General features: G+C 55.0%; 9 protein-coding genes across 9 annotated transcripts; 1 reads left to right on the top strand and 8 right to left on the bottom strand.

Moving 5' to 3' along the window:
- Positions 1–805: 805 nt before the first annotated feature.
- Positions 806–2,848, bottom strand: G647_09984 (uncharacterized protein; the record flags this gene model as incomplete). The annotated part of the gene is made up of 7 exons (XM_008725976.1): positions 806–1,764; positions 1,831–1,989; positions 2,058–2,165; positions 2,231–2,276; positions 2,341–2,364; positions 2,433–2,632; positions 2,698–2,848. The coding sequence occupies 7 exons, from the start codon at positions 2,846–2,848 to the stop codon at positions 806–808; spliced, it is 1,647 nt and encodes a 548-aa protein (XP_008724198.1).
- Positions 2,849–4,739: 1,891 nt separating this feature from the next.
- On the bottom strand, positions 4,740–7,083 carry G647_09985 (uncharacterized protein; the record flags this gene model as incomplete). The annotated part of the gene is made up of 2 exons (XM_008725977.1): positions 4,740–6,572; positions 6,622–7,083. The coding sequence occupies 2 exons, from the start codon at positions 7,081–7,083 to the stop codon at positions 4,740–4,742; spliced, it is 2,295 nt and encodes a 764-aa protein (XP_008724199.1).
- A 1,551-nt stretch (positions 7,084–8,634) lies between these two features.
- Positions 8,635–9,273, bottom strand: G647_09986 (uncharacterized protein; the record flags this gene model as incomplete). Its single annotated transcript, XM_008725978.1, has 1 exon — positions 8,635–9,273. The coding sequence occupies one exon, from the start codon at positions 9,271–9,273 to the stop codon at positions 8,635–8,637; it is 639 nt and encodes a 212-aa protein (XP_008724200.1).
- A 360-nt stretch (positions 9,274–9,633) lies between these two features.
- Positions 9,634–10,440, bottom strand: G647_09987 (uncharacterized protein; the record flags this gene model as incomplete). The annotated part of the gene is made up of 1 exon (XM_008725979.1): positions 9,634–10,440. One exon carries the CDS (start codon positions 10,438–10,440, stop codon positions 9,634–9,636), a length of 807 nt encoding a protein of 268 aa, XP_008724201.1.
- A 1,680-nt stretch (positions 10,441–12,120) lies between these two features.
- Positions 12,121–13,044, bottom strand: G647_09988 (2,3-diketo-5-methylthio-1-phosphopentane phosphatase; the record flags this gene model as incomplete). The annotated part of the gene is made up of 3 exons (XM_008725980.1): positions 12,121–12,596; positions 12,707–12,887; positions 12,946–13,044. 3 exons carry the CDS (start codon positions 13,042–13,044, stop codon positions 12,121–12,123), a joined length of 756 nt encoding a protein of 251 aa, XP_008724202.1.
- Positions 13,045–13,870: 826 nt separating this feature from the next.
- G647_09989 (uncharacterized protein) lies at positions 13,871–15,740 on the bottom strand (the record flags this gene model as incomplete). The annotated part of the gene is made up of 4 exons (XM_008725981.1): positions 13,871–14,017; positions 14,075–15,092; positions 15,143–15,265; positions 15,319–15,740. The coding sequence occupies 4 exons, from the start codon at positions 15,738–15,740 to the stop codon at positions 13,871–13,873; spliced, it is 1,710 nt and encodes a 569-aa protein (XP_008724203.1).
- Positions 15,741–20,842: 5,102 nt separating this feature from the next.
- On the bottom strand, positions 20,843–22,273 carry G647_09990 (uncharacterized protein; the record flags this gene model as incomplete). The annotated part of the gene is made up of 3 exons (XM_008725982.1): positions 20,843–21,735; positions 21,800–22,086; positions 22,137–22,273. The coding sequence occupies 3 exons, from the start codon at positions 22,271–22,273 to the stop codon at positions 20,843–20,845; spliced, it is 1,317 nt and encodes a 438-aa protein (XP_008724204.1).
- A 1,585-nt stretch (positions 22,274–23,858) lies between these two features.
- On the bottom strand, positions 23,859–25,437 carry G647_09991 (uncharacterized protein; the record flags this gene model as incomplete). Its single annotated transcript, XM_008725983.1, has 2 exons — positions 23,859–25,196; positions 25,246–25,437. 2 exons carry the CDS (start codon positions 25,435–25,437, stop codon positions 23,859–23,861), a joined length of 1,530 nt encoding a protein of 509 aa, XP_008724205.1.
- A 747-nt stretch (positions 25,438–26,184) lies between these two features.
- G647_09992 (uncharacterized protein) lies at positions 26,185–27,731 on the top strand (the record flags this gene model as incomplete). The annotated part of the gene is made up of 3 exons (XM_008725984.1): positions 26,185–26,257; positions 26,365–26,566; positions 26,612–27,731. The coding sequence occupies 3 exons, from the start codon at positions 26,185–26,187 to the stop codon at positions 27,729–27,731; spliced, it is 1,395 nt and encodes a 464-aa protein (XP_008724206.1).
- Between the last annotated feature and the right edge of the window lie 25 nt (positions 27,732–27,756).

Raw genomic sequence — 27,756 nt, forward strand, 5'->3', positions numbered from 1 at the left:
CTCGCACGCATCCACACACACATATATCCCCCTCCATGCGACCGCTCCGCCGAAGCCTCTCCGGGGGTCTGAAGAAAGGATGCTCCCTCCCCGAACAACTGTACTGCGGGGTCGCGCACGCCGTGCTCCTCTTCTGGGAGTACGGGCAGATGGTGCGTCGGGCGCCCAGTTGAGTTTGAGGTCCAGGACACAGTGACGGTGAACTGGTACCGTGGGTCACGGAGTGAGCAGTTGAGCGACGACACGCAAGCCGCAAGCGGCAAGCAGCACGTGAAAACAAATGAACAGACGGCCAAAATGATGAACCGCACACGGTTTAATTTTGTGAGATGAAGAAGAGCCTGGTGTTTGAAAGGGTCGAGGATAGGCATAAACTGTTAGACCACGACATGCCACGCCATACCACGACACAATACACCACGACACATCACAACACAATACACCACACCACGACAACTCACGTCACGTCACACCACAAGGACAGGAGGTCAACATCGAATCGGACTCAAAAGTACGAGCGAAACAAAAGCCAACTCGAGACCCAATCTAATCATCATTTCGGCTGCTGCGGGTAGCTAGCTAGCACAGTGGCCTGCCGAACAATGCTCTCCGATGAGCTTCTCGGCGAGCTCCTGAACCAGACCCGCCTCAACACAAAGAGGACAGACGGGAGCGACTCGCGTGGCCCACGTATCACAATCTTTTACCCCCCTTCGCATCTCCCGGTCTTTCCCACCCTTGCGACCTGAAGAACTAGAGCCTCACGATTTCAAAAGTAAAACATGCATGCACGCATGCGTACAGATCAAAAGAGTGCACGGCTCACGCGTCTCCCGACGCTCATGTGCCGGGGCTCGGGCTCATCATCGCCAGGGATATCCTGGAAGTCTCTGCGGCCGGTATCCAGATCCATCTCGTGGACTTTGACCAAGAAGCCGGTGTCGCGGGTCCAGAGCTTCCAGAAGACAAACAAGGCGATGGCGATCGGGGCGGCGATGTAGCCCTCGAAAAAGGACTCGGCGCCGCCCGTGGGGGTTCCGCCAATGGGGAACAGGTCGACGTAAAACGTCGCGGCCAGGGAGATGACGACGAGGAACAACCCCAGGTAGCTGCCGTAGACGCCGACCTGCGAGCGGAAGGGGAGGTCATCGAGCGATCGGCCGGCGGCCTTCCACCCGGCGCGGAACCGGATGTGGCTGAGACAGATGGAACCCCAGACGAAGAAGGACGACAGACCTGTGAGTGCCAGCAGCCAATTGAACACGGTAGAGCCCGTCTCGGCCTCGTTGATAAAGGCCAGCAGCCCAAAGGCCATTTGAATGACGACCGGCCACACGGGGCGGCCCTTCTTGTCGATCCAGGACAGGAACTTGGGGCCCATGCCGCCCTGGGCGAGGGCTTGCATGGTGCGGGTGGAGCCGTAGGTGCACGAGTTGGCCACGGACATGACGGAGATGGTGATGACGGCGTTGAAGACCGACGGCAGCCCCCTGACGCCGGCGTACTCGATGGCCAGCACGAAGGGCGAGGCCTTGGTGTTGGCGCCGCTCGAGTTGAGCAGGTCGGGCGAGCTGTTGGGCACGATGAGGCCCATGATCAGGAGCGAGACGACGTAGAAGCCAGTAATGCGCCAGAAGACCTGCTTGGTCGCCTTGGGCAGCGATTTTCGCGGGTTGGCGGCCTCGGCGGCTGCGAGACCGACGAGCTCGGTCCCGCCAAAGGCAAACGCGGCGTTGACAAAGACGGAGCAGAAGCCCTTGAAGCCTGAGGATACAGTATCAGTATTGCGCGCTGCTTTAGTGACAGCTTGAAAGAGATTCACTGCCTTACCATTGCGGAAGGCCCTGTTTCCGTGTTCGGTGTCATCCCAGTACCTGAAGCCGATATATCCACGGTCGTCTCCAGGCACGCCACCACAGTCGACGACGATGCCGAAGATGATGAAGCCAAGAACAGCGATGATCTTGATGATTCCGAGGACGAATTCGACTGGATAAGATTTGCAATCAGCTTAGCATCTCCCGCATTGGAAACTGCTCTCCCGGGGTCCGACTTACCCTCTCCGTAGCCTTTGACGCCGAAGAACTGGACGATGATCAAGGTAGTGAGGAAGACGGCAATCCAAATCCCGATGTTATAGTGATGCCAGTAGTCGATTGTCAAACCTTCGCGCTCCGTCAGTTTCCTGTACACATCGACGGGCGCGGTTCCAGGTGTATGGGATCTTTACCAGCAGCCGTGATCTCGAAAGGCAGGGTGATGAGCCAACCGATTGCCTGGACATCTCGCCGTCAGAATAGGAACGCTCTGCAAGTCGAATCGGACCCGTAATGCACGTACATATTGCCAACCCATGGCGAAGCCCTGCAATGCTCTCGGTCAGATAGGAGTCGCGCATCAGTGGGGCAGGATGGATGTGGTAATATACGGACCCAAGCAGGATCGATAAACCGCACGCCGTAGACGTAGAAAGCTCCATTGACCGGGTACAGCACCGCCAGTTCACCGAGGGCCTGCACGGTACACAACAGCATGACGCCGATGATGATGAAACCGAGGAGCAGCGACGCAGGGCCACCGGACTGGAGCGAGGATCCTGAGCCGACGAAAAGACCCGCGCCGATCGAGCCACCTGTGGCGCGTGGTGTCAGTTGTCACCTCGCCGACGACGCGGTCAACACACAATGCCCAACGTACCGATGGCAATCATCTGCATGTGTCGCCCTTGCAGGCCGCGGCTGAGCTTGGCCGGCTCGTGGGTTCCCTCCTCGACATCGTGGCCAAGGTCGGTGGGCGTGGCCTCCTTGGAGTCGTCGGCGACCTTTTCGCCGTACGCGGTGTTGACCATGACGGGGTGACTTGGGGACAAAGAATCGACGACACACTCGTACCGAGAGCGTGTAGCTGACACAAGACAGAGAGAGTGCAGGGGAGATCAACGTTGCGTCCTACCCCCAGCCTTTATCAATGCACACGACCCGCGCACAAGACAGAGGGACGCCATGACGGAGTGTGCCCAGAAAGTCAAGCCCGATCGACGTGTCCAAGCAGCGGCAAGCATTGCAGCTCGCCTTCTTGGAGCAAGCTTGCTTATCATGGTGTGTGCTTCTTTGCACGAACCACCACCGCTCACTGGCTCTCCGCACTGCCCACGCGATACCAGGGTATCTATCACTGAGTGTTAGACAGGAACGGGCCAAGGGCTGGCGACATGCTGGCGAGCCAGTAGATGCGTGGTACTGCCCGGCAAATGGGCTGGTGTCTTTCCCGTAGAGAGCACACTGCATAACAGGGCAGTTGCAAGAGGCTTGCTGGGAATAATCGCCCTGAATCGACAGGGGTGCTCCAGGAAATTCGAGATAAGGGAATGGAATGAGCTTCTGGCCGCGAAGATATCGAGCCAATCACCACCACCGTCCACAGGAGATATCAACGGATTCCTTCCAGCTGTCTGCCAGCGTCACTTGAGTCGCGGCACGCTTGCGAAGCTCAAGTGATTGGCCTTGCTTGCCAGGATGTTACCACGCATCGACAAGCGTGCAGCCATTGCGTCATCCCGGGCGAGTGTCCTTTGTGTCTCGTCGCTATGAGTCTTTCGGACGATATGATGAATTCAAGAGGGGTAGAGACCTGGCTGACTACCTACCTACCTAGGTAGGTACAGTACGGAGGCCTACGTAAACAATACGGTATCTTACAACAGCGGTTACAGTCCATGACACCCTCGGGTAACCTTCCCAGTCTTATCGCCTCGCCAACCCGGCCCAGCAAAACAACGTGACAGGAAGGTGGACATCAGCCAAAGCCATCCTGACCCGCGTCGACGCCAGCCGATCCGATAAGGAGGGAGGGAAGGAGGCACGGAGACCATCGTGATTCCACTCGTACGAGTATTCTTGCCCCCTCTTCGGCAGCACCGGGCGGCCATTCCCATCCCATCTCAGATCTCAGATCTCCAGCCCACCGTGGCAGGCCCAAGCCCCAAGCACACAGGGGCTGGCACGGCCGGCACGGCTGGCGAAGGACCAGCCCCCGCAGCCGGCGGCTTCGACTGCGCTGGATACTGTACGTTCTCGACCGACCAATGCAGTGGGGAGATCGGTGTGCCAAGTATGTACTGAAAGTGCATTTCCTATCGAGCTTGTAAACACGACGCGAGTAGGAAGATGGAAAAGCGACAATAGCGACACGAATCGCATCTGCCCCTCGAAGAAAGCAAAAGGAACCTGGGATCTCGCCAGAACCAGAAGACGAAGACGAAGAAGCCACATGATTATGTACGGCAATCCAAGGATTGTTACCAACTTTGCTCACGAGAAATGCGACGAATGATGACACCTGGTACTTGGTGGTTCCGGTAGGGGATCACTGGTAAACAACATGCCGACATCAGACGAACAGAACCGCAAGCAGCGCTTAGTGTCGAGTCGTGAATGATCTTTATTGGTATCATGGCGTGTGAGTTCACTTCTCATCACCTATTTGTTCACCAAGTCGTCAAAGCATCTTCTATATCCGAGGGGTCTTTGCCGGCTTATCAACGGCTTTCATCGCTCTGTGCAGCATGCTTTCTCCAGCCTCTTTCTGATGGGGATATATCATCTCCGTATTTTGTGACCCTATTGCTTCCATAGAGCCTCGTCATCCAAGCGCAAAAACAAAAATGTCCGATCCGCCAGCGCCATCGCTGTGTAGGAAAACAAAAAACGGGGCAAAATCGTCAGTTCCGCAGCGTCAAGCTAGCGCTCATACTGCGGCAGATCTGGCCCGGTATGATCATGATTCAAGGTGTCTACACTGTACTCGTGGTGTTCATCAATCGTGGGCGCAGTGGGCGCCATGGACGTTACAGCCGCGCGGCGACGCGCCTCTGCTCCGTCCTCCATTGGTGGCGCGCTGGTCTGTGCAAAAAGCCGACGCCGCTCTAACTCCTGCTTGTCATCGCTATGCCCAGCATGGCCAGGAGAAGGTGGCGGGGGCAGAGGGGATGTCGAATACGGTCGTAGCGTGTCTCCGGATCTGGTGGAAGATGTAACGGAAGCAGCAGGGTTCAAGGTTGACGGCGTCCTGCTTCCGTCGTCCTGATGCCTAAGGCCATCCGGAGCCGACTCCGACGATAGATCTGGGGCTGTGGGAGCGAAGGGAACTCCGCTGGTGGAGCCTTCCCCCTCCGGCGGAGGCTGACTTGGAACCAGTAGCTGTTCGAGCCTGCGAAGTCGAGTTTTCTCGTCCTCCTCTTGAGGCTGCGGAGGCGGATACATTTCAGCGGTCGGAGTGGGATATTCCGGGTAGTGATTCGGTTCATAATCATAGTCGTATCCGTAGCCCTCGTCGTAGGGATAACCCGCTTGGTCACAGTGCTGTCCTTCGTAAGCGCCATCGTGATAGTGCCAGTCGTGCCAACCCTGCTCTGGGCCCAGTGTCGTATTCTCGGGGACTTGGTACTCGGCTGGCTTCGTCTGTCTTCGCTTCCTGCCACTATCTTGCGTCCCGACCACCAGTGACATTTCAAAGGTGATCACACTCTTGGTTCGACGCAACGCAGATGTGTCCAGGATTGAATGGGACCAATCCGAGGTCATCTGGTTGCCCGCGTCCGAACTCGGCGAAAACGTGGGCTCATTGGAAGTAAGTCTCGGCCACAATCGTGTCTCTCCCAGTTTACCGAACAAGTCCACCACAACCTCTACGTGATAGGTGAAAGAGATCATGCTTCCGGGCACATTTGAGATGCTTGGGAATGCCGCGTCGGGGATTTTCAGAGATGTTGTAATGTCGGCGGTCATGGTGTGAGGATTGACGATCAGCATAGTGGAAGATTGAGCCAGATCCTTCCGAAAGGCGCTGTTGGGAGAGGCCGCAGAGAAGTACAGGCCGCCCAGCCCCGTTCGCGATTTTGGATAGACGTCTTCGTACTCCATTTTCTTTCCCTTCCCCGATCGGTTCGGTAGCGGCAGTGGAGGATGCATATCGATTCTGGCTAGCCGGTACAGGGTGGCGATCACCATGCCTCGTGCATCAGCCTTGGTGTGTGTTACGGACACTCGAATCGGGACCATGTCACCCGGCAACGCCCCGTGCCTGGGTAGTTCTGTAGTGGCAGTGATGGTGTTGGCAGATGATGACGTTGTGTTACTTCGATCGTCACTGTTCTGCGGGCTTGACTTGCGCACGGGCGACTCGTTGTCGACAATATGAAAGCTTGGAGAGCTTGTCGTTGTCCCGCTCGTCTGCACTGTTTCTTCGCTTGGTGCAGGGCTCAGTGGAGGTTGGGCCACGGAATTTGTGCTCCGACTGGCGGTGCTATTCTGAGTATTGTTCCGTGTTAACCGTCCGGCACCGGCGCTCGACGTTGTCTGGGTGGTTACGGATGAGCCAGGCTTGACGACCTTGACTTTGCCGCGTTTGGATAGAGGTTCCAACGTGATGACGCGCGATTTGGGCGTGGACATTGGCTCGATATCAATCAGATCTTGGAATTTTATCCTGGTGCTGCGGCTCGTCACCGGACTGATCGTAGTCGGTCGGGTGAGGGTGGCGGTAATCATGTACGATATTGTGCCTCGCTCGAACTGCCCCACGATTAGCACCAGCCAGCAACGGCGAGAGGATCAAACCCACATCAATGGTGCTCGGGAGACCCTTGGAGGGGAAAGAGATCTCAAACGCGAACTTATAGACATGTTTCTTGAGGAAGCCATTGCCACAGAGGACCTGCTCATGCTGGAAGAGTGACGCAAGACCGTTGCCTTGGTATTGCACCCCTCTCGATCCCTGCCCGTTGATCAGCCCTTCAGCAGCCGGCACACCTTCGCCCGGCGGTATCTGATGTTTGTAAACCTTGGCATACCCGTGTAAAGCGACGACTAGGTGAGTGATATCGAAACCTTTCAAGACGGTGAGAATGACATGGCCTTTGACCGTCTGACCAGGCGAGTATGTTCTGAACGGATCCTCAGGCTCGATGGTGATGTCGAATATGTTCCGTGCATGCTTCGCGAGCGGGTTGGTCAGAAAGGACAGGATTGACCGGGGCCGTGGCACAGGCGGGTTGGGGTTCGTGAGCAGAGACTCGAGAGGCATCGCCGTCAGGACCTGAGCCATGCAGTGCTATGAAGGAGGAGTCAGGCAGTACATCATTGTCTTCGCATGCAGGTGTAGGTGTGTATGTTTCGAGCGAGGAGGGTTCTGGCGACGAAAAATTGATCGAAGTGGTAGGACGGCCCAGTCTGCGCATGTACCGGCGAGAGCTGAGGCTGGGGAATGCGACCGTCAGCTTCGTCATCAATCGGGCCCGGTTGTGCGCAACACTCGCAGGCGGCGTACTGGTATTACGCTTGTGTGACCGGTGGGATGTGAAGACGACGCGTATGCAAATATAGACGACATGCAGAGAGTGGTGAAGTCGAGCGTTGGGCGCGGTCGGCGGGTGCAGGCTGGCTTTCGAGGCTCTCAGGCGACGGCGACACGGGCTGACAGCCGCTGGGACGGATGGCAGGGAGACGACGGGTCGTCGTGTGCTCACGGACTCAGGAGTCGCGCGATGAGATGCAGGCTGCGGTCACAACGGCTGCGCTGCAGGATTGCAAACAGACATCTGGCCAAGCTTCGGTGAACAGTCGTAATGAGCCCACGGCGATGGAAGCTGGGGTATCTGGATGATGCTTGTCTGCAAATTCAAGCTTCGGTGCTTGGCAGGTCGAGAACTCGGTGGGCTGATGGTGAGAACCCTCGCAGGAGGAGGGCAAAACAAGAAGTGGGAGCAAGCAGCGTCGAGGCCCGTGGGTGCCAGCCGAGGGGCAGCACGCACGCGGCACCAGGCTTGGGGAGCGCAGGATTGGGCTTAGGCATGTTTGGAGGCGCAGCTCCGGCGGCCTGGGCGGCTTCCAGTTGGTGGCCACGGGCTCCACGCTGTGCTTCCCACCTCCGCCCGCCACTGCCACCTAACTGCTCCGGGTAAATAATATGTGACCCAACAGGAAGGTCGACGGCTGGGACTCCTGAGCCGGTAGTGTCTATCGACACAGTACGGAGTACACAGTACATTAGTTAACTACACTGACAGCGATTGAGGAAAAATTTCTGTGCGAGTCAATGGTTCGCAAGGAACGAAAAGGACGCCTGACGCCCGCGTGGCATTGCAACCCATGGGTCGGATGATGGCCCCATCTCAAGGCCTGCTGCCACTTCTCCCACTCGGGCGACTTCGGGGTGGCACTGGCAGTGACAGGCCGTTGGGCCATTTGCGCCTCGTCAAGCTTTTCATCCGGACAGGTGCAGGCACCCTCGGCCACTGAGCAGCGAGAACTTTTGCGGAGTGCAGCAGTGGAAAATCCAACTATCCAGTCAGACCACAACCGACGACGCTGAGCAACGACACTGTGAATAAGCCGGTCGCCGGCAGGTCTGGAAATCTCGCCCTCCTGTTGACAAATCCTGCCGCGGACTAGTGGTCTTCTGACCTGACTATTATACACGGTCTGTTCCAACGTGTCCTGTCTTTAGAGGCCAAAGTCGGTGACAGCCATCAACCCCTCCAGCCTGAATAGCTCGAAGCTAAATATGGGGTACTCTGCGAGATCTTTACGGAGTATCTCATCCGGCATTGTGGTCGGTGGGTTCGATGATCAACCTTCAACGTCGCTGCTTTTTAGCTGGTGACTCGTCCTCTCGCAAACTGTCCTCGTCCTGATCATCATCCTGCTCGAGGCCGGCAGCTCTCGCTGGCCTCACCCTACCCTGGACCTGGTACTTGGTCAATTTTGTCTCCCCCAGTCCGTTTTCCAGACCCTCAGGCTCCACGAAGACCATGTCCCCGTTCTGGCCGAGGGCTTCTTTGACTGCTTCCTCCAGAAGAACCCCGATGGCAATGAGCGCCGTCTCGTCAAGAGACTTGAAGTCGAACTTGCCTCCTTGTGCCGCGGCCGAGGCGTAGAAATCAGACGCGTAGGTATGGATCGCCTTGAGCATCTCGGACTCTGGTAGCTTGCTCGAGCCAGGCAGCGTGCTCGACAAATCGTATTGTTGGTGGATCACGTCCTCCGGAACGGTGGTCCGGCCGAGAAAGACTGCTTCCGGTGAGATGGGCAAAACGTTTTCCGACAGCCTCTGTTGCTGGGTCAGGAACCCGTTCAGACCTGCCCGCCCGGCGACAGCATCGTAGACGGTGATCTGCCGGGGAACCTTGGATGGAAGTGTGTCCCCGGGCCTGACTTCATCCACCGCGCCTTCCCCCCGAGAGGCATGTTTGCTTCTAGCCGCTGTTCTGCTCATGTTGTCTTTCGAAGCGAACTCATTTCGGGGGCGGATTATCCATATTCCCCTGGTTTTGCGATCCGAGGTTCAATAGGTGCGGTGTGCGTGAGAACATCGACTTGTGTAGCTGAAAGAAAGAACGAATCATGCGCTGATGGAAAATCTGCTAGAAAGCGAAATGATTGTGAAATGATTGTGAAATGATTGTGAAATGATTGTGAAATGATTGTGAAGCGTCCGTGAATGCAACGCCAGGCTTGTATCTTCTGTATGCCAAGCCTTGGGGTAATGTATCTGACTGGGCACGGGGGAATGGCCATGCTCCTCTCAGCACGGAAATGCATATTAAGTGAACTTCAAAAACGTTCCCTTTCACGGCTATCTCGGCTTCTGCCCAATCGTCGTATAATACGTGGTGAAGAAGACTCGGCCCTGTCTGATGTCTTCCAGAGTCTCCTCCACGGCCAGTCCAAAACTGTCCGATACCTCCCGCATAGCCCTCAACTTCATGCCCTCGCGAATATCGGTCAGGGCCCAAACGGCGTTGTCGGTATCTTGCCTGGACAGCCAGGGCACCGGCGGCATGTCAACATCGTGCAGATTGATCAAGCCGTGGCGCTGGAGTTCCTGGCCAAGGTGCCGTAGCCATTCTGTGGAGCCATACAGGCTGGTCAACTGGACCGTGATGGCAGGGGGCTCTCGGAACGTCCTCCGTCCTCTGGCCGGGTCACTCATGGCTTGAAGCAGTGGTACGGTCGCGTCGGTCCATTGGATGTAGCCGCCGGGCTTTAGGAGTCTCACGATATTCTGCATCACCCAGTCTTTATTCTGGCCGTACACGGCGGCCATGATCAACCGGCAATGCACAATGTCGAAACGGCCGATGAAGCGCTCTGGCATCGGCTGGAAGATGTCCTGCATTTCCAGCGTCACCTTCTCCGGCCACGTGAACCGTGGGGGGAACTGCTGCGGCGATATGTCGATACCGGTAATATGTGCCTGGGGGTACTCGAGCGCCATGTCCATCGCCCAGATCGCGTTCCCACACGCCACATCTGCGATCTCAAGCGTCTTACGGTGCTTGACCTGTTCCGCGATCTCCGGATGTAGCAGCCAGCCTAACCTTCTCAGTAGAAGGTAGTGCTGCGCGGTCAGTCTGCCCGAGGCCAACGGATCGCGGGACATGATGGACGTGAGCTGGAGGGGGTTGCTGTCAAGTATGCGAAGGGCGAGAGCTTGCCCTTTAGCAACCTCCGATGCAGACCAGAGGGGGCCAAGCACCGTCAGGAAGCATTCGACCTTCTCCAATGCTGGGACTGAGTTGCAATAAAATACTCGAGAACGATCTGAGACCACTTTTGCAGCACGAACAGATGCAGGGACTCATGCGCGGACCCATATCAATCGCCCGTGACGGCATATCAGACATCTAATTGACCCTCGTGCCCAGCGATGCCTAGCTCCAATCCGGCGAGGATTTGTCAATCCATATCGTATGCCAGTGCACTAGCCCAGACGTCCTCCGTAAGGCCCGTACGAAACTGCAGCTAGCATCCGAAGTGACCTCTGAGATGTCCTGTGTGCGCGCGACGGCGCGACATCCAGCCTAGGTTGGCGAGCGGGCATATTCGACTTTCGTGCCGCACTCGGTTACGTGTACGGTGACTGAATCGCATGCATCTGCCGCCCGCTGGCCTAAGCTGCAGCGGCCACAATCAAGCGCTTAAGCAGTCGACATTCCTCCAGCAGGTTGTTCCTGGAGATCGCCAGCCTTCCGGCGGGAAGGCCATGATGGTACTTGTCCACCAGATCCGGATCAGCACCAAAACTTGTCGTTTGAGGTGTAACTGCATGCAGGCTGCAGGACAGGCATAAAGTTGAGGTTGGGTGCCTGAGGTCGTGGGGTTTCGGACTGACAGTGTGCCTTGTGTGCTTGTGAAGGACTTGCCCACACAGATGCTCTTTCGAGCGAGGGTAGTCAGAGTAAGGCCACCCGCCAATGCAAGGCAGAGGGAAGACGCTGCTGAAGTTTCGATCCTAGCGTCCGTCACAATGAAAACGGCTGATGGGATTAGTTAGGAGAATGGGGGTCAGACGTTGGGACGAAGCTGGATGGAGTAGGCGCAAGGCTCATAATGAGAATAGCTGGCGCACTTACAGTCCTCTTATCCGAGCATGTCGTTGAGCGAAGTCCTTTTCAACCCTGCCTCTAAGAGTCGCTCTGACCGAGCATGGGAGATGTACAGAAGTGACCTGCTCCTGTAGTGTGTGAGAGAAGCTCCATCCGGCACTGATGAGGCTGCTTAGTTACTGTACGTCCTTCATGGCGAATACCCCTATAACCCGTGGTCGGAATCATGAGCGTATATATTTCTGTTAGACACAATCTGGTCAACAGAATCAACCATCTCTCGAGACACTATCTTCATGAAGTGCGTTCGGTTATGGGACTCTGCCCGGCGCTGTTTTGACAACGGAGCAGATTGGACTTTCTGATGAGCTCGCGGATCCGACACTGCGATAGGGGAATCACTGAGCTACCTCTTTGCTCTTTGGAATGTAAGAGGTATGCCTGTTCGACGGCCGTGGGAACTGCTGGCGTGTGGATATTATATGGTGTTGCTGTTTGCGATTCAAAAGGACTTTGACAATGAAGAAGCTCATTTCCAACGTCCACTGGAAATCCACACCGAAGCACCACAGACTCCCGACATCGTCAGTTGCTGTGTACGGTGGCGTTCAAAATTCCTGTATTTGAGTTGCCCGATGATTCCCTCCTCGAGTCCTTCCTTGTTCTGAGGAGCCTGTTCTATCCAAACCCTGACACTTCGTGGGCGACGAGATCGCGGTAGACCCCTTCGCGAGTCACCGCAAGTCAAGCTGTTCGAAGCTCTCCACGACCTGAAGCTCCTCTCGATCCGCATCCGTCAGAGGCGCATTCCCGGGCCTGTCCACGACGACGGCATGAAAGTTCGCGTCACGGGCCGCCCGCACCTCCTTCACATTATCGCTCAAGAACAATATCTCCTCTGGCTCCCTCTGGACCTCGGACGCAATCTTGGCATAACTGCTGCTCTCGTGTTTGGGACCTGCATTCGTGGTATCGAACCACGCCGTGACGATGTCCCGGCGATCGACGATGACCTCGGGGTCTTCGGGCCTGGTGGGATCCTTGATATGTTGAAACAGCAGCTTTTGTGCAAAGATCGATCCACTGCTGTAGATGGCGATGGCGATGTCGGTGGCGGGAGAAGAGGCCAATCCGTCCATCCACGCCAGCACATCGGTGTACACGGGTGTCGAGTATGCGTGGGATTGATACCCTTCTTCCCAAAGATAACCTGCGGGGAGATTATCATGTCAGTATGAGTATAGACGCTATCTGGCGACAGAGCAGAGCGGCGCAGCGCAGAGATCATCGCGCGCCCCCCGGCTTTGCAGTGAACTGTACCTTGCAGGTCCTTCAGGTACGCGACCTTGACGTCCCGAGCGGTAAGATCCTTGACATGGGCCTCGAACAGCGCCGGCGATGAGCGGGCGGTTTCGGGAAATCTGTCACGGTAGGCCTTGAACTCCTCGTCATCCCACTTCTTGGCCAGCACATCGGGGAGCGCTTTGAGGGCGTACGGAAACTTGTTTGCCACGAAATCAGCCTTCCGCGCTCAACCCGGACACGGTATCCCAGCTGACAAAGTCACAATGTACGGGAGACGATGAACTCGTTGCTGCGTCAAAAGAGAAGGCACCTGCCAGCTTACCAGCGTCTCTTTCACCCAGCTGATTGGACATATCGTGCCCTCTGATAGAACCACCCATTCCCCAGGTTAGTCGAAAGCTTTGCTAGTTGTAGCCATTGAAGGATGATGGTCCGGATGACTTTGCGTACCTATGTCCAGAAGCACGGTTTTCACGTTCGTGAAAGATCGCATGGGCTTGTCTGGAGGCTTTTCTCCCATTTTAGGCACTTTCTTTGCCGTCGTCTCAGGAATTTGTTGCAGCTGCAGGGCTGCGTGAGCGCCTCTTGGTCGACCGTGTTGACACCTTCGAAGTTGGTCGGCTTGTCTAATGACTTCGAGACCACAACGACGGTCATAAGGTGTTGCCTTAAAGAAAGCATGCCTAAGAAAGCATAGCAACAACAGAGCTGGTGGCTTGGTGGGAGGACGACGTGCGCCGGCATCGGAGGGACGTTGTTCCGCTGATCTTTCTACTGTACGCGCTACACGGACTCACTTGTAAAGGAGCAAGTGGCACAAGTGGTGTCGAGTTGTAGCGGAGAAACAGACTCAGTAGCAGCCGTCTCTGCAAGCATTGATGTATGAGCATAGGAGGAGCGAAAAGAACTGCATCGGCATCGCACGCGTGGCTGGCAGGCAAAGCACGAACCTCCCAGCACTCGTGTTAAGCGACAAGGCTGGCCTCCACAAATTCTCTCGAGACCTGTCCTTGTACAGAGCGACGCCATCGTAACATTAAAATGAGGCACACGGAGGTACATTCGATTGTTTGCCAGTTCAACTTGTGCTCAACCAGCGCGCGTGCCGTGGATGGATATCCTCCACCCAGCCTGTCCCTCTGTGGGGGTTTCAAGTCCTTACATCCTACACCGCACATCCTACATCCGATGGACGCTGCTATTCTTCGACCACCGTCGGAATGTCTTTCCATAGTAGTAGAAGATAATGGCACACAGGCACCACAACAGAATGAGTGACGCATTCGTCATGATCGGCGGGATATAGCCATCCTCCTCGATCCAGTTCTAAACCCGAGTTAGCACATGCAATGTGGGAAAAAAGACGCAACGTGGAGCACATACCGTGATAAATTTGCTGAAGCCATAACCCCAGACATTCTTGTTCACAGTGATGGCCACGAACAAGCTCCCGGCGACAGGCTTATAGCTGTCGACAGCGTACGTCGAGGCAATGCCCGGAATGGCCGCAACCTGGATACCAGCACACGTGTAGCCAATTATGACGATTGCTTGCCACGGCCATTGGTTCTCGTATCCCACGCTGACAATAATGTTGCCAAAGTACATGATGATCACGTACGGGATCATGGCCAGCAAGCGCATTTCCGGTTCACGGATGCCCCCGTTCTTCGCCGTCTGGCGGGCCGAAACCCAGTCGGAGAATGGTCCGGCTGTGAACAAGCCGATCATCGCACCGACCAGGATGGCAAAGTTAGTGAAGCCGATCTGCTCGGTGGTGAAATTGTACGGAGGCGCGGCGAAGGCCTGGGTCTGGGTCAAGTTGAGCGTCAAGAACGAAGAGCAGCTCCAGCTGACGGTGAAGGCGGCCAGTTCGACAATCGGGAAGGCAAAGAGCTTCCATGGAATCCAGAGATCGAGAAGGATCGCCCTGACGGGATCCGGGTTGGGTGTATAAAGACCCCATTGGGCCTTGTTTGGCTTGCCACGGCCGAGCCAAGGGTCGCGAGCAGCAGTGTCGACATGACCCAGTTCGTTGTTTGCGTCCCCTTGTTCGAGGACCCCGTCAGATTGTTTTTCTGAGCCCTCGGCTTTGGCGCCTTGCTCAGCAATGGAGCGTCTGATCGTTTCGCTAGGGTGCTGTCGGTGCCACTTCGTTTCCGGGAACATAAAAACAACCATGGCGAGAGACAGGGCGACCAGGGCGGTGTACAACCACCAGAAATTTCTCCATCCGACATTCTCGGCCATTGCCCCAGAAATGATTGGGGCGACCATAAGCGATCCCATGTAAATAACCCAGTAGAGGGTGTTCCATTTGCCGCGGTCGTGGAGGAAGAAGATGTCGGCAATGACAGCAGGCTGGATAGTTTCAGCAGGGCCCGCTCCAATGCCGTTGAGGCTTGCGAATGTTAGTGTGACAACGCGATTTGGGTCGAGAACCAAACTCACACGCAGGCGCCCATGAACGAGCCGTAGGTTTGGGCTCGGGCGCGCCAAATGGCAGAACCAAGGCAGACTAACTGGGAGAAAATGTAGACGGGGCGGCGACCGAAGGAAGTGCTGAGCGGTACCCTGGATCACGGTGAGTCAGTAACTTGGCTTTTGTGGCAGCGTCAGGGCATTACCAGATGAAGTTGCTGAAACCAAGGACGAGAATCGCGACACCAGTAAATTGCACCGCGTCGGCGAGGGAGCAGTCGAACGCCTCGATGTAGTCGCCAAACATAGGTGCTAAGGAAAGCGGTCCAAAGCCTTGCGTGAAGCTGACCATACTAGATGCCACGATGGCGGCAAGTTTCCAGCTTTTCGCCCAATTCAGCGGATCATGAGGATCCTCCGACGGTTGGGGCACCAGAACGCGATGGCTTTTGCCGACACTCTTGACGAAATGGTGGGCTCCAATATCCGCCATCACCTCCGTGCCAGGGAGGATTTCAATGTGGAGCTCTTGCTCGATGGCATGGCGCTCCTGTGCGATCTGAGTCAGAGTGTGTTTAGCAAAATCGGGATCGCGGAACCATACCTGTTCATCATAGTCCACCGACATGGTGAAGGAAATGAGATCGAGAAGCGTGAGGACTGGAGATTGAGTGGAGGTCTATCGAGTAGGAAGAGAGGGTAAATGACGGAGGAAGACACAATATATATCAATGCTTGTCCAAGTCAGCAATGGAGCCGGTCATGAGGCAATGCGATCCGATGAGACGTGCCCAGAGCGAGTCGCTCGAGGCTGGAGGGCGCGTTCAAGCTTTGCCTAAGTCGACCTGCTCCTTGGCCCGGAGTCGTGCAGCGACCACGAGAGTGATCTGGAGTGCGAGATCCGGGGGTGGGTGGGTAGTCGCCTGCCCCGCGTAGCCATATCCGTCCGGTGGTGCGTGGTAGTGTCAAGGTAAGAAAGGAGCATGTTTCGCACTTGTGGACATGGTGCCGTTGAACGTGCGTCACCATCGGCAGCTGAATCGGCATTTGCCCAAGGCACGATCACTGCGGCACCAGGGTGTCTTGCTCCAGCAAATAACAGGAAGCCTGAAGGACATCAAATATGGAGGCTGTCGGGAATTCCGACGAACCTCAGTTGATCCACCGGCTTCTGGCCTTCTGTGCATGAGCGGCTTAACCAAGTACGGCAGGACGCTTGATTGCCTTGGCCTCCCTGCGCGTCGACCACATCCGATGTGTGTCGCTAACGTTCTAACAGATGATTAGATCTTCGAGTGTGAATCGCGGTCTTGGGACTGGATGAGACGCTGATCACCGGCAGTTAGAAAGATAAAACTCTGCATTTGTTGAGTAGGCCGCTTGTCTCTCGGAGCCTGCAGTCCAATGCATTTTCTGTTGCTTACTACGAGTATCTCTGTGGGAATTTTCTCTCGTGTTTGTGGGTATTTTGGCATGCTTATCGTTGCTTGACGCCGAGGTACAGTCCAGTGGACGAGGACAGTGGCAGGTGAGTGGACAGTGACTGGGGTCTCAGGGCTCCTTCAGAATCCAATCAATGCTTGGCAGCGTGCTTGTTTAGGCGTGTGGCGGCGGTTTCCGGGGCGCACTCCACTCCAGTCGCGGCGTGAAGTCTGGCAGAACCTCCACGCGGCCCAAGACGCCTATCTAGGTAGGTACCTACGAGGTAGTAGTCAAAAGACCTTCGCTACCCGTCCCATGCTCATAGGTATGTTTTCATTCGCTAGGAAAAAGCCTCCTATGACAGCCCCGATCCGAATGATCTGGCCGACCACAGAACAAGGTCCAGTATCACTGACCTCAACCCCTGCAGCAGCCATGTTTCGATCGTGGTCATCTTCGTTCACTCATTGCCCACTGAAACCGATGCACTAACCGACCATCCCTCACGCCCGTCAAGACACCACAATCATAGCGTCAACGTCACGATCCAGACGAGAATGCCCAAGATTGCAGCAAAGAAGGGGGCATAAGTATTTCGCAAGGCCATAGCCCCGCCAGTCTGTGACGGCAGTGTACTCGAATTCACGCTGGAATGTGGACTGGTGTTTGTGCTCGTCTTCGTGGCCATGGTCATGAGTATACTGGTGCTTGTGCTGGCGTGAGGAGTGGTCGCCCCTGACACGACAGGAGGCGAAGGTTGAGCTGGCGGAGGAGGCCAAGGCGCTGACGGTGATGGTGTTGCTTGGCCCGGAACAGTACTGCCTCCGCCAACGCCAGCTTGGCTGGAAGGGGTAGCACCAGTTCCGCCGTTGTTACTGGATGGCTGTCGTCCGCCATAGACACTAATGGTGGTGCTCATACCACTGCTAAGTCCACCACTTCTCCCATCATTGCTGCTGCTAGCCACCGGGCCCCCTCCATCCGTGCCACTTCCACCCGCCACGAACATGGTCGTCGGGACTGTCGCTGTCACGGTGGTGTTAGGGATCCTTGGCCCACCTGTTGCATCGCTCTGAGGGCCGGGACTTATGGGGACTACCGAGATTGTGATGACTGCGGAGTGAGTGCTACCTTCGCCCTCCACCTCTGTGCTTCCCCTGCTCTCCTCACATGAAGTTGGTCTTGGCGTTGGCACTGGAGGAGAAGTCGGAAGCAGAGGAGCACTCACACTAGTGTTTGTGGAATCGGAAGCGTGAGGTAGGGGAGGCGATGTAGGTGAACTTGGGCCGATGTTTGCCGAGTGGGAGGCAGAAGAAAGGGTAGTGCTCGTACTCGAGGTTGCGTAGACTGTGATTGATGCTGTCGTGGTGACAGTGATTGTGTCTGTAGCTGAGTTCAGTGTGTCGCCTTGCGGACAGCGCAGTGTTCCAGCGCAGTATGACACAGGAGGGATGCTTGAAGAGGAATCCCCAGGGGTCGACTGAGTGGTAGACGAGGGTGCGGTCGGGGAGTACGTTGTAGTGGCGAGGGTAATTGTCGATTGAGAGGTGGAGGCTTGTGACGCACCTATCGATAATGAAGTTGAGGAGGTGGGTGGCATAAGTGGCGAGGGAAAAATGGGAGGAGAGTAGGCCACAGACAGCGAGGTCGATGGCGGGCAAGGGGAAGCATAAGAGTTCGGTTGGTGCGGAGAGGACGAGTGATCATATGGACTGAGGGACCCAGAGGAGCCCTGAGAGTATTGCCTCGTTTCAGTCAGAGGCGGACTTTGCAGAGTGGCGCTCCAACAAAGGAAAGAAACGTACCGGATCCGTCGACGGTATCGCATTCGGATTGTCAAACTGAGCGAATGTGCAGCTCGCGCTGAGCAGGAGGATGTAAATAATAGTGTTAGATAAAGCCATTGTAGCACGAGGATAAACGAGTATAGATTAGGTCTAAGGATATCAGGGAGAAGTTACGAGCAGGTGTCGAAGCGCAAAGCTAAGGTACCGAAGTAAAAGTGATGGCGGAAGAGGAGGAGGAGGAGGAGGAGGAAGAGGAAGGAAAGAAGGAAGGCACGAGGGAAGGGGGTAATCTTATGGGAACCATCGTGAGTCGAATGAAGTGCCTGAACATTGACTGCGTAAGATTCCAACTTCATGAGCGTGATACCGGATGCTGTTGTGGTGCCGATGAATATGTCATGCTGCAAGTTCGAGGATGGACACAGCGAAGCCTTGTGACATTTGCCGGCGCCGAGCTTAGAATCTCGGAGATCTCGAGAAATGCTGAGGATGGTAGACGGAGAATCGTCGCCATCGAGCACATTAACAACCTGAGTTTGCTCTTCAACGCGCTCTCAACAGACTGTCGGTGAGGTTGCTGGCATGGATGACTGTCGAAGACATTCCGCTCCATACCGGCCGACGCTGGGCGTGTAGCGGAATCAATAGGTAGCTTGCATCATGTCTTCTGCCACCACTCAGAAGAGGTATGGTAGGATGGGGAGAGGAACAGGACGCACAAAGAGAGGTAGCGTGACACTTACCGGAGATATTTTGTGTAGCTACTGGGAGGCACGAGCTCCGAACTGTGAGACTCGAATCTGCAGGGCACGATCGCAGGGAAGCGCAGACATTGGCCGGTGAAGAAAGCATGATCTTGAAAATGTCGTTGTTGTGTTGCTATCGGCGCAACCGTTCTTGCAATTGTAAAACGCCAGCAATAAGTTCTCCGAGTCATTCAAATCCAACACTAGCGACAGTATGATGATTCTCGTGGTGAAACCACAGTCACGGGTCGACGACGGTACACGGCGAGGCCTTGTCCTGCCATCTCAAGGCCAACCGAATGTATCCGGGGTAGAGGCGAATACCCAGGTCGTCAAAAGACTCGACACGCAGACTAACATGGACGTGATTTGGGTGGAAGCGGCTGCTACCACAACGACAGTAGTGACTGTAGCTTCAGTCGATGTGCCGGCTGTGGTTATGCCTGTAGATGTAACGCTGGATAAGTCGACGACCACTGTGGAAACACTGGTTATTATGCCAGGAGTCGATCGTGTTGCCACCGGAGGCGTATTGAAGGTAGGACTGGTCCTAGAGGCGGACACGGTGACCGGAGAGCTGCTGGAAAAGCTAGACGAAGGTGCGGACGACGAGGTCGTAGTCTGTGACAAGTTGTATATTTAGCCTCGCACGACGACAATGTTCAGAACTCGTCAGTCTCACGTGTTCCTGGTCAATATTGGCCGTGGTCGTCTCCTCTCCGCTGTCTGCGCCCAGCTCAAGAGTGACGGTCTCGGTACCCTTCACAGCGGTGAAAGGGAAGCCACTGTCGGTATTGGGATTGCAGAGAACATTGCTTTGGAAGTCCTCGCTGTCTGTCTTCACAGGGCCAGAGTCGCATTGAGAGTCAAAAGCGAGACAAAAGTCGAAGGCTACAGTCGCGAAGCCATTCTGACAGAAACAGTCGAGGGAAAAGTTCGGTGCAGCCGGCAAGAGAAGCGTTGACAGCTTGCGTGAGGCAGTCTTGCTAAGTAACCGTCAGGTAAGGCATATACCATCCGGTTGTAAATGCTTGCAGCGCAGTTTGGAACGTCCTCCCGTTTTCGTAGTCGGCGGTGGACCATCTCACGCAGAGAAGCTGCAAAATGGCACTGACCATTGATAGCGTCGATATCATGGTGAGAGTTGTCGTAGACGTCTTCTAGGGACGACACAGCGACAAGGAGTGTTGATGAGTTTAAGACTCGGTGTTGACTGGGTTGAGCTGTGAAGGTAAGAAAAACTGAAGCTGAAGTGAAGGAAGGCTTGTGTAACAATAGGACACTGATGTTATGCGCGAGCCTGCAATGATAGTAAACTCCTCCTCCACACTCAGACGACTTCACAAGACCACTACTATTCCAGGTTAGTATCTGCACTGCTAGAGATTGTTCCTGTCGACCCAGATCCCGTTGGCAACAAAGTCGGCTGATCTGAGCCACAATTCGGGACGAAAAACATACCTCTTTACGTGTATGGTGTATGAGTGCACGCAGATATGAAAGCCAGTTCTCAGGCGACAATTTTACTTCTCACAGATTCAGCATGGCCATCCCAGAACATCGATTCGATTCTGACACGCGGGTAAGGGTTTCCGACCCTGGACTGTTGCCACGTCGTTGAAGACTAAGGCCGTCCGTAGGCTATACCTGTTTATCAGTAATAACTACGCAGGCGCAGAACTCAGTGGTAGGAGGTGAAGAAATTTCGGGTCAAATAGATCATCATTTGCGGTGCATCAAGCCTACTACTCTGTCAGTAGGCGCCGTGCCACTGCTTATGCGAAGAGTGCCTTCTGCCACCAAGCGCACCTCTGGTTGGAGGTATCATCTTTGACGCGCTGAATTGTGGTACCAATCGAGTTCATGCTGGCATTCTTTCCCTGCATAGGGAACGGCGGCATCCCTCGTCCGTTCGGGTTGCCCGTCATGATGAAGTTGGTCAGGTACGTCTGAAGCGCCACCCCAACAGGTGCAATCATACCAGCTGTCTGATTCGTTGGCTGTCCATTGTAGAAGGTATAGGGAATATCAAAGCCATGGAATCCTGGTGGAACGGCAAACTGATATGCGTAAGTCTGATTGCCGTAGGCCTTGTTGAGGAAATAGTTGTTGCAGACGAACGATGTCTCGGTTATGAACAAGATAGTTCGCTCAATCGGAGAAGTATACAGTTGGCTTCCGTCATATCGTGCCGGATATAGCGTCTTCACAACATAGTTGACAAGCTCCTGGGGGAATCCAGGAGTGTTCAGCTGTATAAAAGCTTCTAGCTCATCATCTGTCTGGACGTTGGGTGGAGTAAAATAAGGACCTTCGCTGAGCATATGGGATACCATGACTTTGACGTGTTTGGCGAATTGCCCGGCATTCAGGAGGACGCTCGGCAAGGCCGGGACAAATATGCCATCAACGACAGGTCCATACGAGTAGCCCCCATATCTCGAAGCTGCAACTTGCTGTGCATTGGCGACCATAAGGGACGTGGACGATAAGTTGCGCGCTTCTTCGATGGTGCTAACGTTCAACAAGGACAGAAATGCCTGCGTGGTATTTTCCTGGACATAGTATGATGATATGGGTAGATAACCTGGCGACTGGGAGATAGCCTGTTGGAAGGGCACACCTCTCTGGCCGCCGTAGGCTGTAATCTGGTGGACGATCGACCCACCTCGACGAGTTGTCAGCCACTAGTCCAGGGATCTTCGGAAAAGCAAGGCGCCCAGTGCACTCACCTCCAGCAGACTCTCCCATTACCGTCACGCGTTTCGGATCTCCGCCAAACAAGTGGATGTGGTCCCGAACCCACTGGAGCGCGAGACGTTGATCGTACAAGCCAGCATTCGAAACTCCTCCTGCAGCTTGCAAAGAAGGGCCAGCCAACCATCCAAATGCCCCAAGGCGGTAGTTCATGGCGACGAAGATGATACCGTCGCCACCACCGGCCTGGCTAGAGGCTATCAGACCACTGGGGTTACCGGATCCTCCCTTCGACCCTCCTGTGTACCCGCCACCGTAGATCCTGCTTCGGGTCAGTCACCGCAATATGGACGAAGATCTATCTGAACTTACCAGACCACAACGGGCGCACCGTTGCTTTGGCGTCTCTTGATTCTGCTTCGCGCACCGTCGAAGACTTTCTTAGGCACGATCACATCCAAGAACAGGCAGTCTTCCGTCATCCTCGGGTCGATCCGGGCTGTGGACATATTCTGAGAAGCTGCTTGTAGTTGCTGCTCTGCCTCGGTAAGGTTGAATGCGGATGCATTGCCTGCCACAAGATATTGCAGAAATTCCGCTGCGACAGGAGACCAGGCTGGGCCAGCTTGGGGACAAATTCTGCCCACGCTGCCGTTCTGAACGACCTCATTTCTGCCTGCCGGTGCGAGGGGAGCGGCAAAGCGAAGGTTTCCCACGGGAGCTTGACCATATCGTATGTTGGAGAAGTTGTAAGTCTGTCCAGTTTGCTGTTTCGCATTGTTAGCCTCGAAGAAGTATGTTTTGGCCCGTAGCCAGTGGCACTTGCGTTGAAACTGATGGCCTTGTGGATTTCGTAGCCTAAGTCTACCTGCGGCAGGGAGCTCTGTGCAAGGACAAGCGAAGGGAGCAGCGAAAGCGCCGCTAACAACGACAAGCAGGAAAATGGCATCTTGACCGCAACGAACTGGACCATTGGCTTCCTGCTGGGAGAAAACAGCAGCAAGAGTGTACTGGCGCGGCAGCAGCCTCCATATATACCGTGCGACGGGCTCCGGTCGGAGCAGCACTGTTCGACTGAGGTACCAGCATTGGATTTACTTTAGCTCTGTGACATAGTGCAGATGGTTGAACGGACAAAGAGAGCCCAAGTGTACTCGAGCTTCCAGATCCGGAAACGCTCTACCATGCGGACCAGGGTAACCAGGCAAATCGTGGCCAAGCTCCAAATCCATCGCGGCGACCGGGCCAACAATTGTCTTGCTGCAGAGATTCTACCTCGGCAGGGCAAGCTGTCAACGTCTGTGATGTGCCGGGTGCAGCTTCAGGATGGACAAACCCTTGAACGGTGCGGCTTCGACTGCCGACATAAGTCCAGGTTACGGAACAGAAGTGCAAGGAGGGATACGCCCAACCACGTAGCACGACTCTTCACCGCAAAATGCATGTCGTCGACATCGCTCCAGGCCACAAAGAATGGTTGGCCGGAGGTTGACCAGAACACATGAGTGATGGACGAGTGACGCCTCTCGCACAGCCGAGAGGTCCACGGCACGAGGCGCGAAAAGCAAAAAGATCTAATGCAGAAGATGTGGAGAAGCCACAATGAACGAACCTTGGACACGTACTCGTAATGCGGGGTAAAAGACTCGAAGCTCGTGGCTCTGCGTGAATCTGCGGCAATCCACCGGCTGCAGCTTTCGGGGCGACTTCCATCCGAGCCGGTTTTCTTCCACCTCACGATTCCAAACTCGAGTGACGATTGGTAATGGTAAGAGCCCTGTGACAAGACGAAGAAGCCGCACTCCATCTGTTCCGAGCAGAGGACACGACGAATGCAGCATGGCGAGTAACAATACATCTCTTGAGACCTTCGGCCTCAGGAGGACCCGAAGTCTATCAATAAGCTAATAATACAGGCTATTCAAGTCCAATCACGGGTACTTCTGCCTCTGCATTTGCCTCTGCCAACTTGTCATGCTCTCATATGCCACTGTGACCCAGACACCACAAGAGAGTAGCCTAGGGGTCAAGGCTTTGGGGGACGCACCCAAACCTGTGCCCATCAAGGACATTCACACCGGTCTTGACGCCTGATCACGCGTGTCGCACTCGTCTCCAGACTTCCTCTGCACTCGCTTTGCCCTTGCTCTCTGGCACGAAGACACCGACAAAAGCAGCCCAAAAGCAGGCAACTCCTGCGAAGATCCACCAGACTTTGTTTCCAAGCACATTGTTCAGAATAGGGAAAAACATTGACACGAGGAAGGTGGACAACCAGCTACTAGCCAGTGCCCAGCTCGAGACTGCTCCGACGGCCTCCGCGCCCACAAGCTCACTTGTGAGAATAAATGGAACCGGTCCCAGTCCTACACCAAAGCTGGCGACGAAGAGGGTGATGGCGACAACTGTCAGCCACGCAATGTCCTGCCCCAATCCTGCAAAAAGCATAGCTGATGCCGAGCCCATGCCGCTGATTGAAATAAGAAGACAGGTTTTGCGGCCAATCCTGTCGGGCAAGGGTGACGCTAACAAGGTGATCAAGACATTTGCAGCTGAAACAATAACAGTGATAAGGCCGGCCTGCTTGGGCATGATTTTTCCCAGGATGGCGACGCTGTACATGACAACGCTGTTGATACCGCAGAGCTGTTGAGCCATCATGGTTCCCGTCACGGCAATCACTGCCCGTCGGTACTTGGGGATTCTGATGACATCAATGATAGACATGTTGGCGTGTTTCTGTGGTCGAGGACCCTGCGGAGGTCCGAGAAGGCTCTCCTCTTCGGCTTCTCCTGACATATCCCAGGCTTCCATCTCTTCCCGAATGTCGGCATTCTTTCCTCGAAGCCGTTGCAATACTCCCCGTGCCATGCGAGGCCGGTTGTTTGCAGCAAGCCATTTGGGAGTTTCTGGAGTTATGGTCAGGCCAAAGAACATCAACCCGGCGATGTAGCTGCCACTAGCGAGGATCCAACGCCACTTGCCCGATGTTGAGAAAAAGTAGCCCAAGAGCTGAGCCACAACGATGCCGAAGTTGATCTGGACTTGAGTGAAGGCACCAAAGAACCCGCGTTGATTCTGGGGTGACACCTCAGAGATGTACAAAGGACACACAACTGTAGCTGCACCAGCTCCAACACCAGAAAGTGCTCTGCCAAGAGCAAGCAACCACATCTTGCCTGCGAGCGCTTCTGCAATAGGTCCACTAGCCAAGAAAAACGCTGCCCATTTCATGGCAAAAAGTCGTCCGAAGCTTGTAGCAAGGGTACCAGAGAAGATGGCACCGAAGAACCCACCCACTGTGAACATTGCCTGAATCATCCCCCACTCAAAGGCATTCATTGGGAGACACTGTGGGAGCCCGAGAGCGACATATCCGGGGATTTCGTCCGTTTTGCATGTGATGACTTTCTGCGGTGCATTGAGTTCGCCCTGGTGCCTGTAAGTGCATGTCTGACGAAAGGGGCGTAGCCAGTCTTACCAAATGATAGCCAAAGAGCAATGGGCCGAGCGTGACAATGCCGATGGAGCAGAGGAGACACGGCGTGAGCCCGCTCAACTGTGGAGGAGCCATGGGACTCCTTTGGGGAGGATTTGGGGAGGGGTCAGGTAGAGCCGCTTGCTTGATGGCTCTGTAGCCACTGCTGGTCCTGGTTAGTATGGCTCGACCCATCTTGAGACACTCGCGTGATCGGATCCAGATTGAAAACAAGTTCTTGCGCAAGGAAACATACCTTATAATACGGACTAAGACACGATAACAAGGGTAGTGATAGCGCGCGTCGTGGTGTAGATCCCAGCGTCACCGCGCAGTCGGCCTGCAGACAGGCAGAAGAGTTGTTTGAGATCTCCATGGTCGAAGCAAGCGTGGGCGGCGCCTTCCGATGGCCAAAGAGGAAGGAGTCCATGTGCGATATTGGATGGAGATGAAGGAACAAGCCCTTTGCAAACCTTAAACAGGGAAAGTGCAGCCTTATTGGCCCGAATGTGTACGATGGCTTGGCAGGGCAGGTACGACGAGCGACGACGAGGCCCGCACGTGACGCTCGCAAGACATCGCTTAGTGTCGATCATATTGCCTCCTGGTTCTTTTGCTTGCCGCCTTGCCGCAAACCATAACCCCTACGCACCTCTTTCGACCATCTAGAGTCTGATTCTTGAAGCGTTGACATTGCTATAGCGATTGAACTAGTTTGCCACCGTCGTCGGCCTGGGCCAAGATTCGTCGCTGACTTCCGACTCTGCCCGACCACCAGCACTCGCAGCAAATCCGAAGTATGATACCAAAGCCCTAAACAGTACTGCGGACTCGCTTGTCCTATGCTGTTGAGCTCCTGTGGTCATGTCGGTCCACGCATAATCCGGAAGGCCCGAAAGAAACTTTCTACTGGTATCTCTTCAGGCCATGTCAATTCCCGGAATGTCTCGTCCCGGTACAAGCCTGAACATCGCCCAGCAGTTGCGAAAGACGACTCAGCTGGCTGCTCTCGAAGGTAGATTTTCCATCCGTGTATACCTAAACGCGAGCCAATTGCCGGCCCCGCAGGACTACTTGCGGGCCTCCAACTCCGGGAGGCGACCCGGCTGACCGGTGTTATAGATGGCCTGAGAGGTCTTGACAAGAAACAGCCCGGAAATAGCTATACCTCCAAGGTCAAAATCGGTCAGAAGTACAATATCATAGGTTTCATCAGCAGTGGCACCTATGGTCGAGTGTACAAGGCGGTGGAGAAGAACCCGAAGGGTGATCCCTCGAGTCCTATAGGGACGTCTCCACCGAAAGAGCTATATGCCATCAAGAAGTATGTGCCCCCGTCCATCTCTCTCCCCTGCTCTGACACGGACAGGTTCAAACCAGAGAAAGAGGGCGACAATGTGCAGTACACCGGGCTGTCTCAATCGGCCATCCGCGAGATGTCTCTGTGCACTGAACTGACGCATCCGAATCTGGTACACCTGGCAGAAATTATACTGGAAGATAAATGTGTCTTCATGGTCTTCGAATACTGCGAGCATGATCTATTGCAGATCATCCATCACCATACGCAACCAACTAGGCGAGCCATACCTGCTTCGATGATTAAGTCGATCCTATTCCAGCTTCTCAATGGCCTGTTCTACCTCCATCAGAATTGGGTCATCCATCGTGATTTGAAACCAGCAAATATCATGGTGACCAGCTCAGGCCATGTGCGGATCGGAGATCTTGGTCTTGCCCGACTGTTCCACAAACCACTGTCATCGCTGTACTCCGGTGACAAGGTTGTGGTGACTATCTGGTACCGAAGCCCTGACCTACTCTTAGGCGCACGACACTACACTCCGTCCATAGATCTCTGGGCTGTGGGCTGCATTTTTGCCGAATTGCTCAGCCTGAGGCCAATTTTCAAGGGTGAAGAAACCAAGATGGACAGCAAGAAGACGGTGCCCTTTCAAAGAAACCAGATGGGTAAGATCGTAGAGATTCTGGGCATGCCTCGCCGGGAGAATTGGAAAGGATTGGTCGACATGCCGGAATATCCGCAGTTGCAGTCGCTGATTGTCTCCCGTGGCGGCATGCCTGGGGGTCTGTACCCGAGTTCCAACAGCATGAATCGTGGACTTGGCAACAATGGTAGTGGACTTGAAGCTTGGTACAACAACTGTCTGAAACACGCCAGCTACCCTTCAGACAAGTCACCAGGTCAGCGCGGCTTTCAACTCCTGTCTGAGTTGTTCGAGTACGATCCGGAGCAACGGTTGACGGCTGAGCAAGCTCTGCATCACGACTACTTCAAGAATGCCGATGAAGGCCCACATCACGGCAAGATATGGGTGAGCAACAATTGTTTCGAGGGCTTGAACGAGGTGTATCCACATCGGAGGGTGAGCACAGAGACCAATGATATTGGCACAGGCAGTCTGCCCGGCACAAAAAGAGGAGGGTTACCGGATGATACGCTTCTTCCAGCTGCAAAGAGGAGGTAGTGGCTCCGATAAACAAGCAACCGAA

The sequence above is a fragment of the Cladophialophora carrionii genome (genome assembly GCF_000365165.1).
Source record: "Cladophialophora carrionii CBS 160.54 unplaced genomic scaffold supercont1.12, whole genome shotgun sequence".
Taxonomy (NCBI): Eukaryota; Fungi; Ascomycota; class Eurotiomycetes; order Chaetothyriales; family Herpotrichiellaceae; genus Cladophialophora; species Cladophialophora carrionii.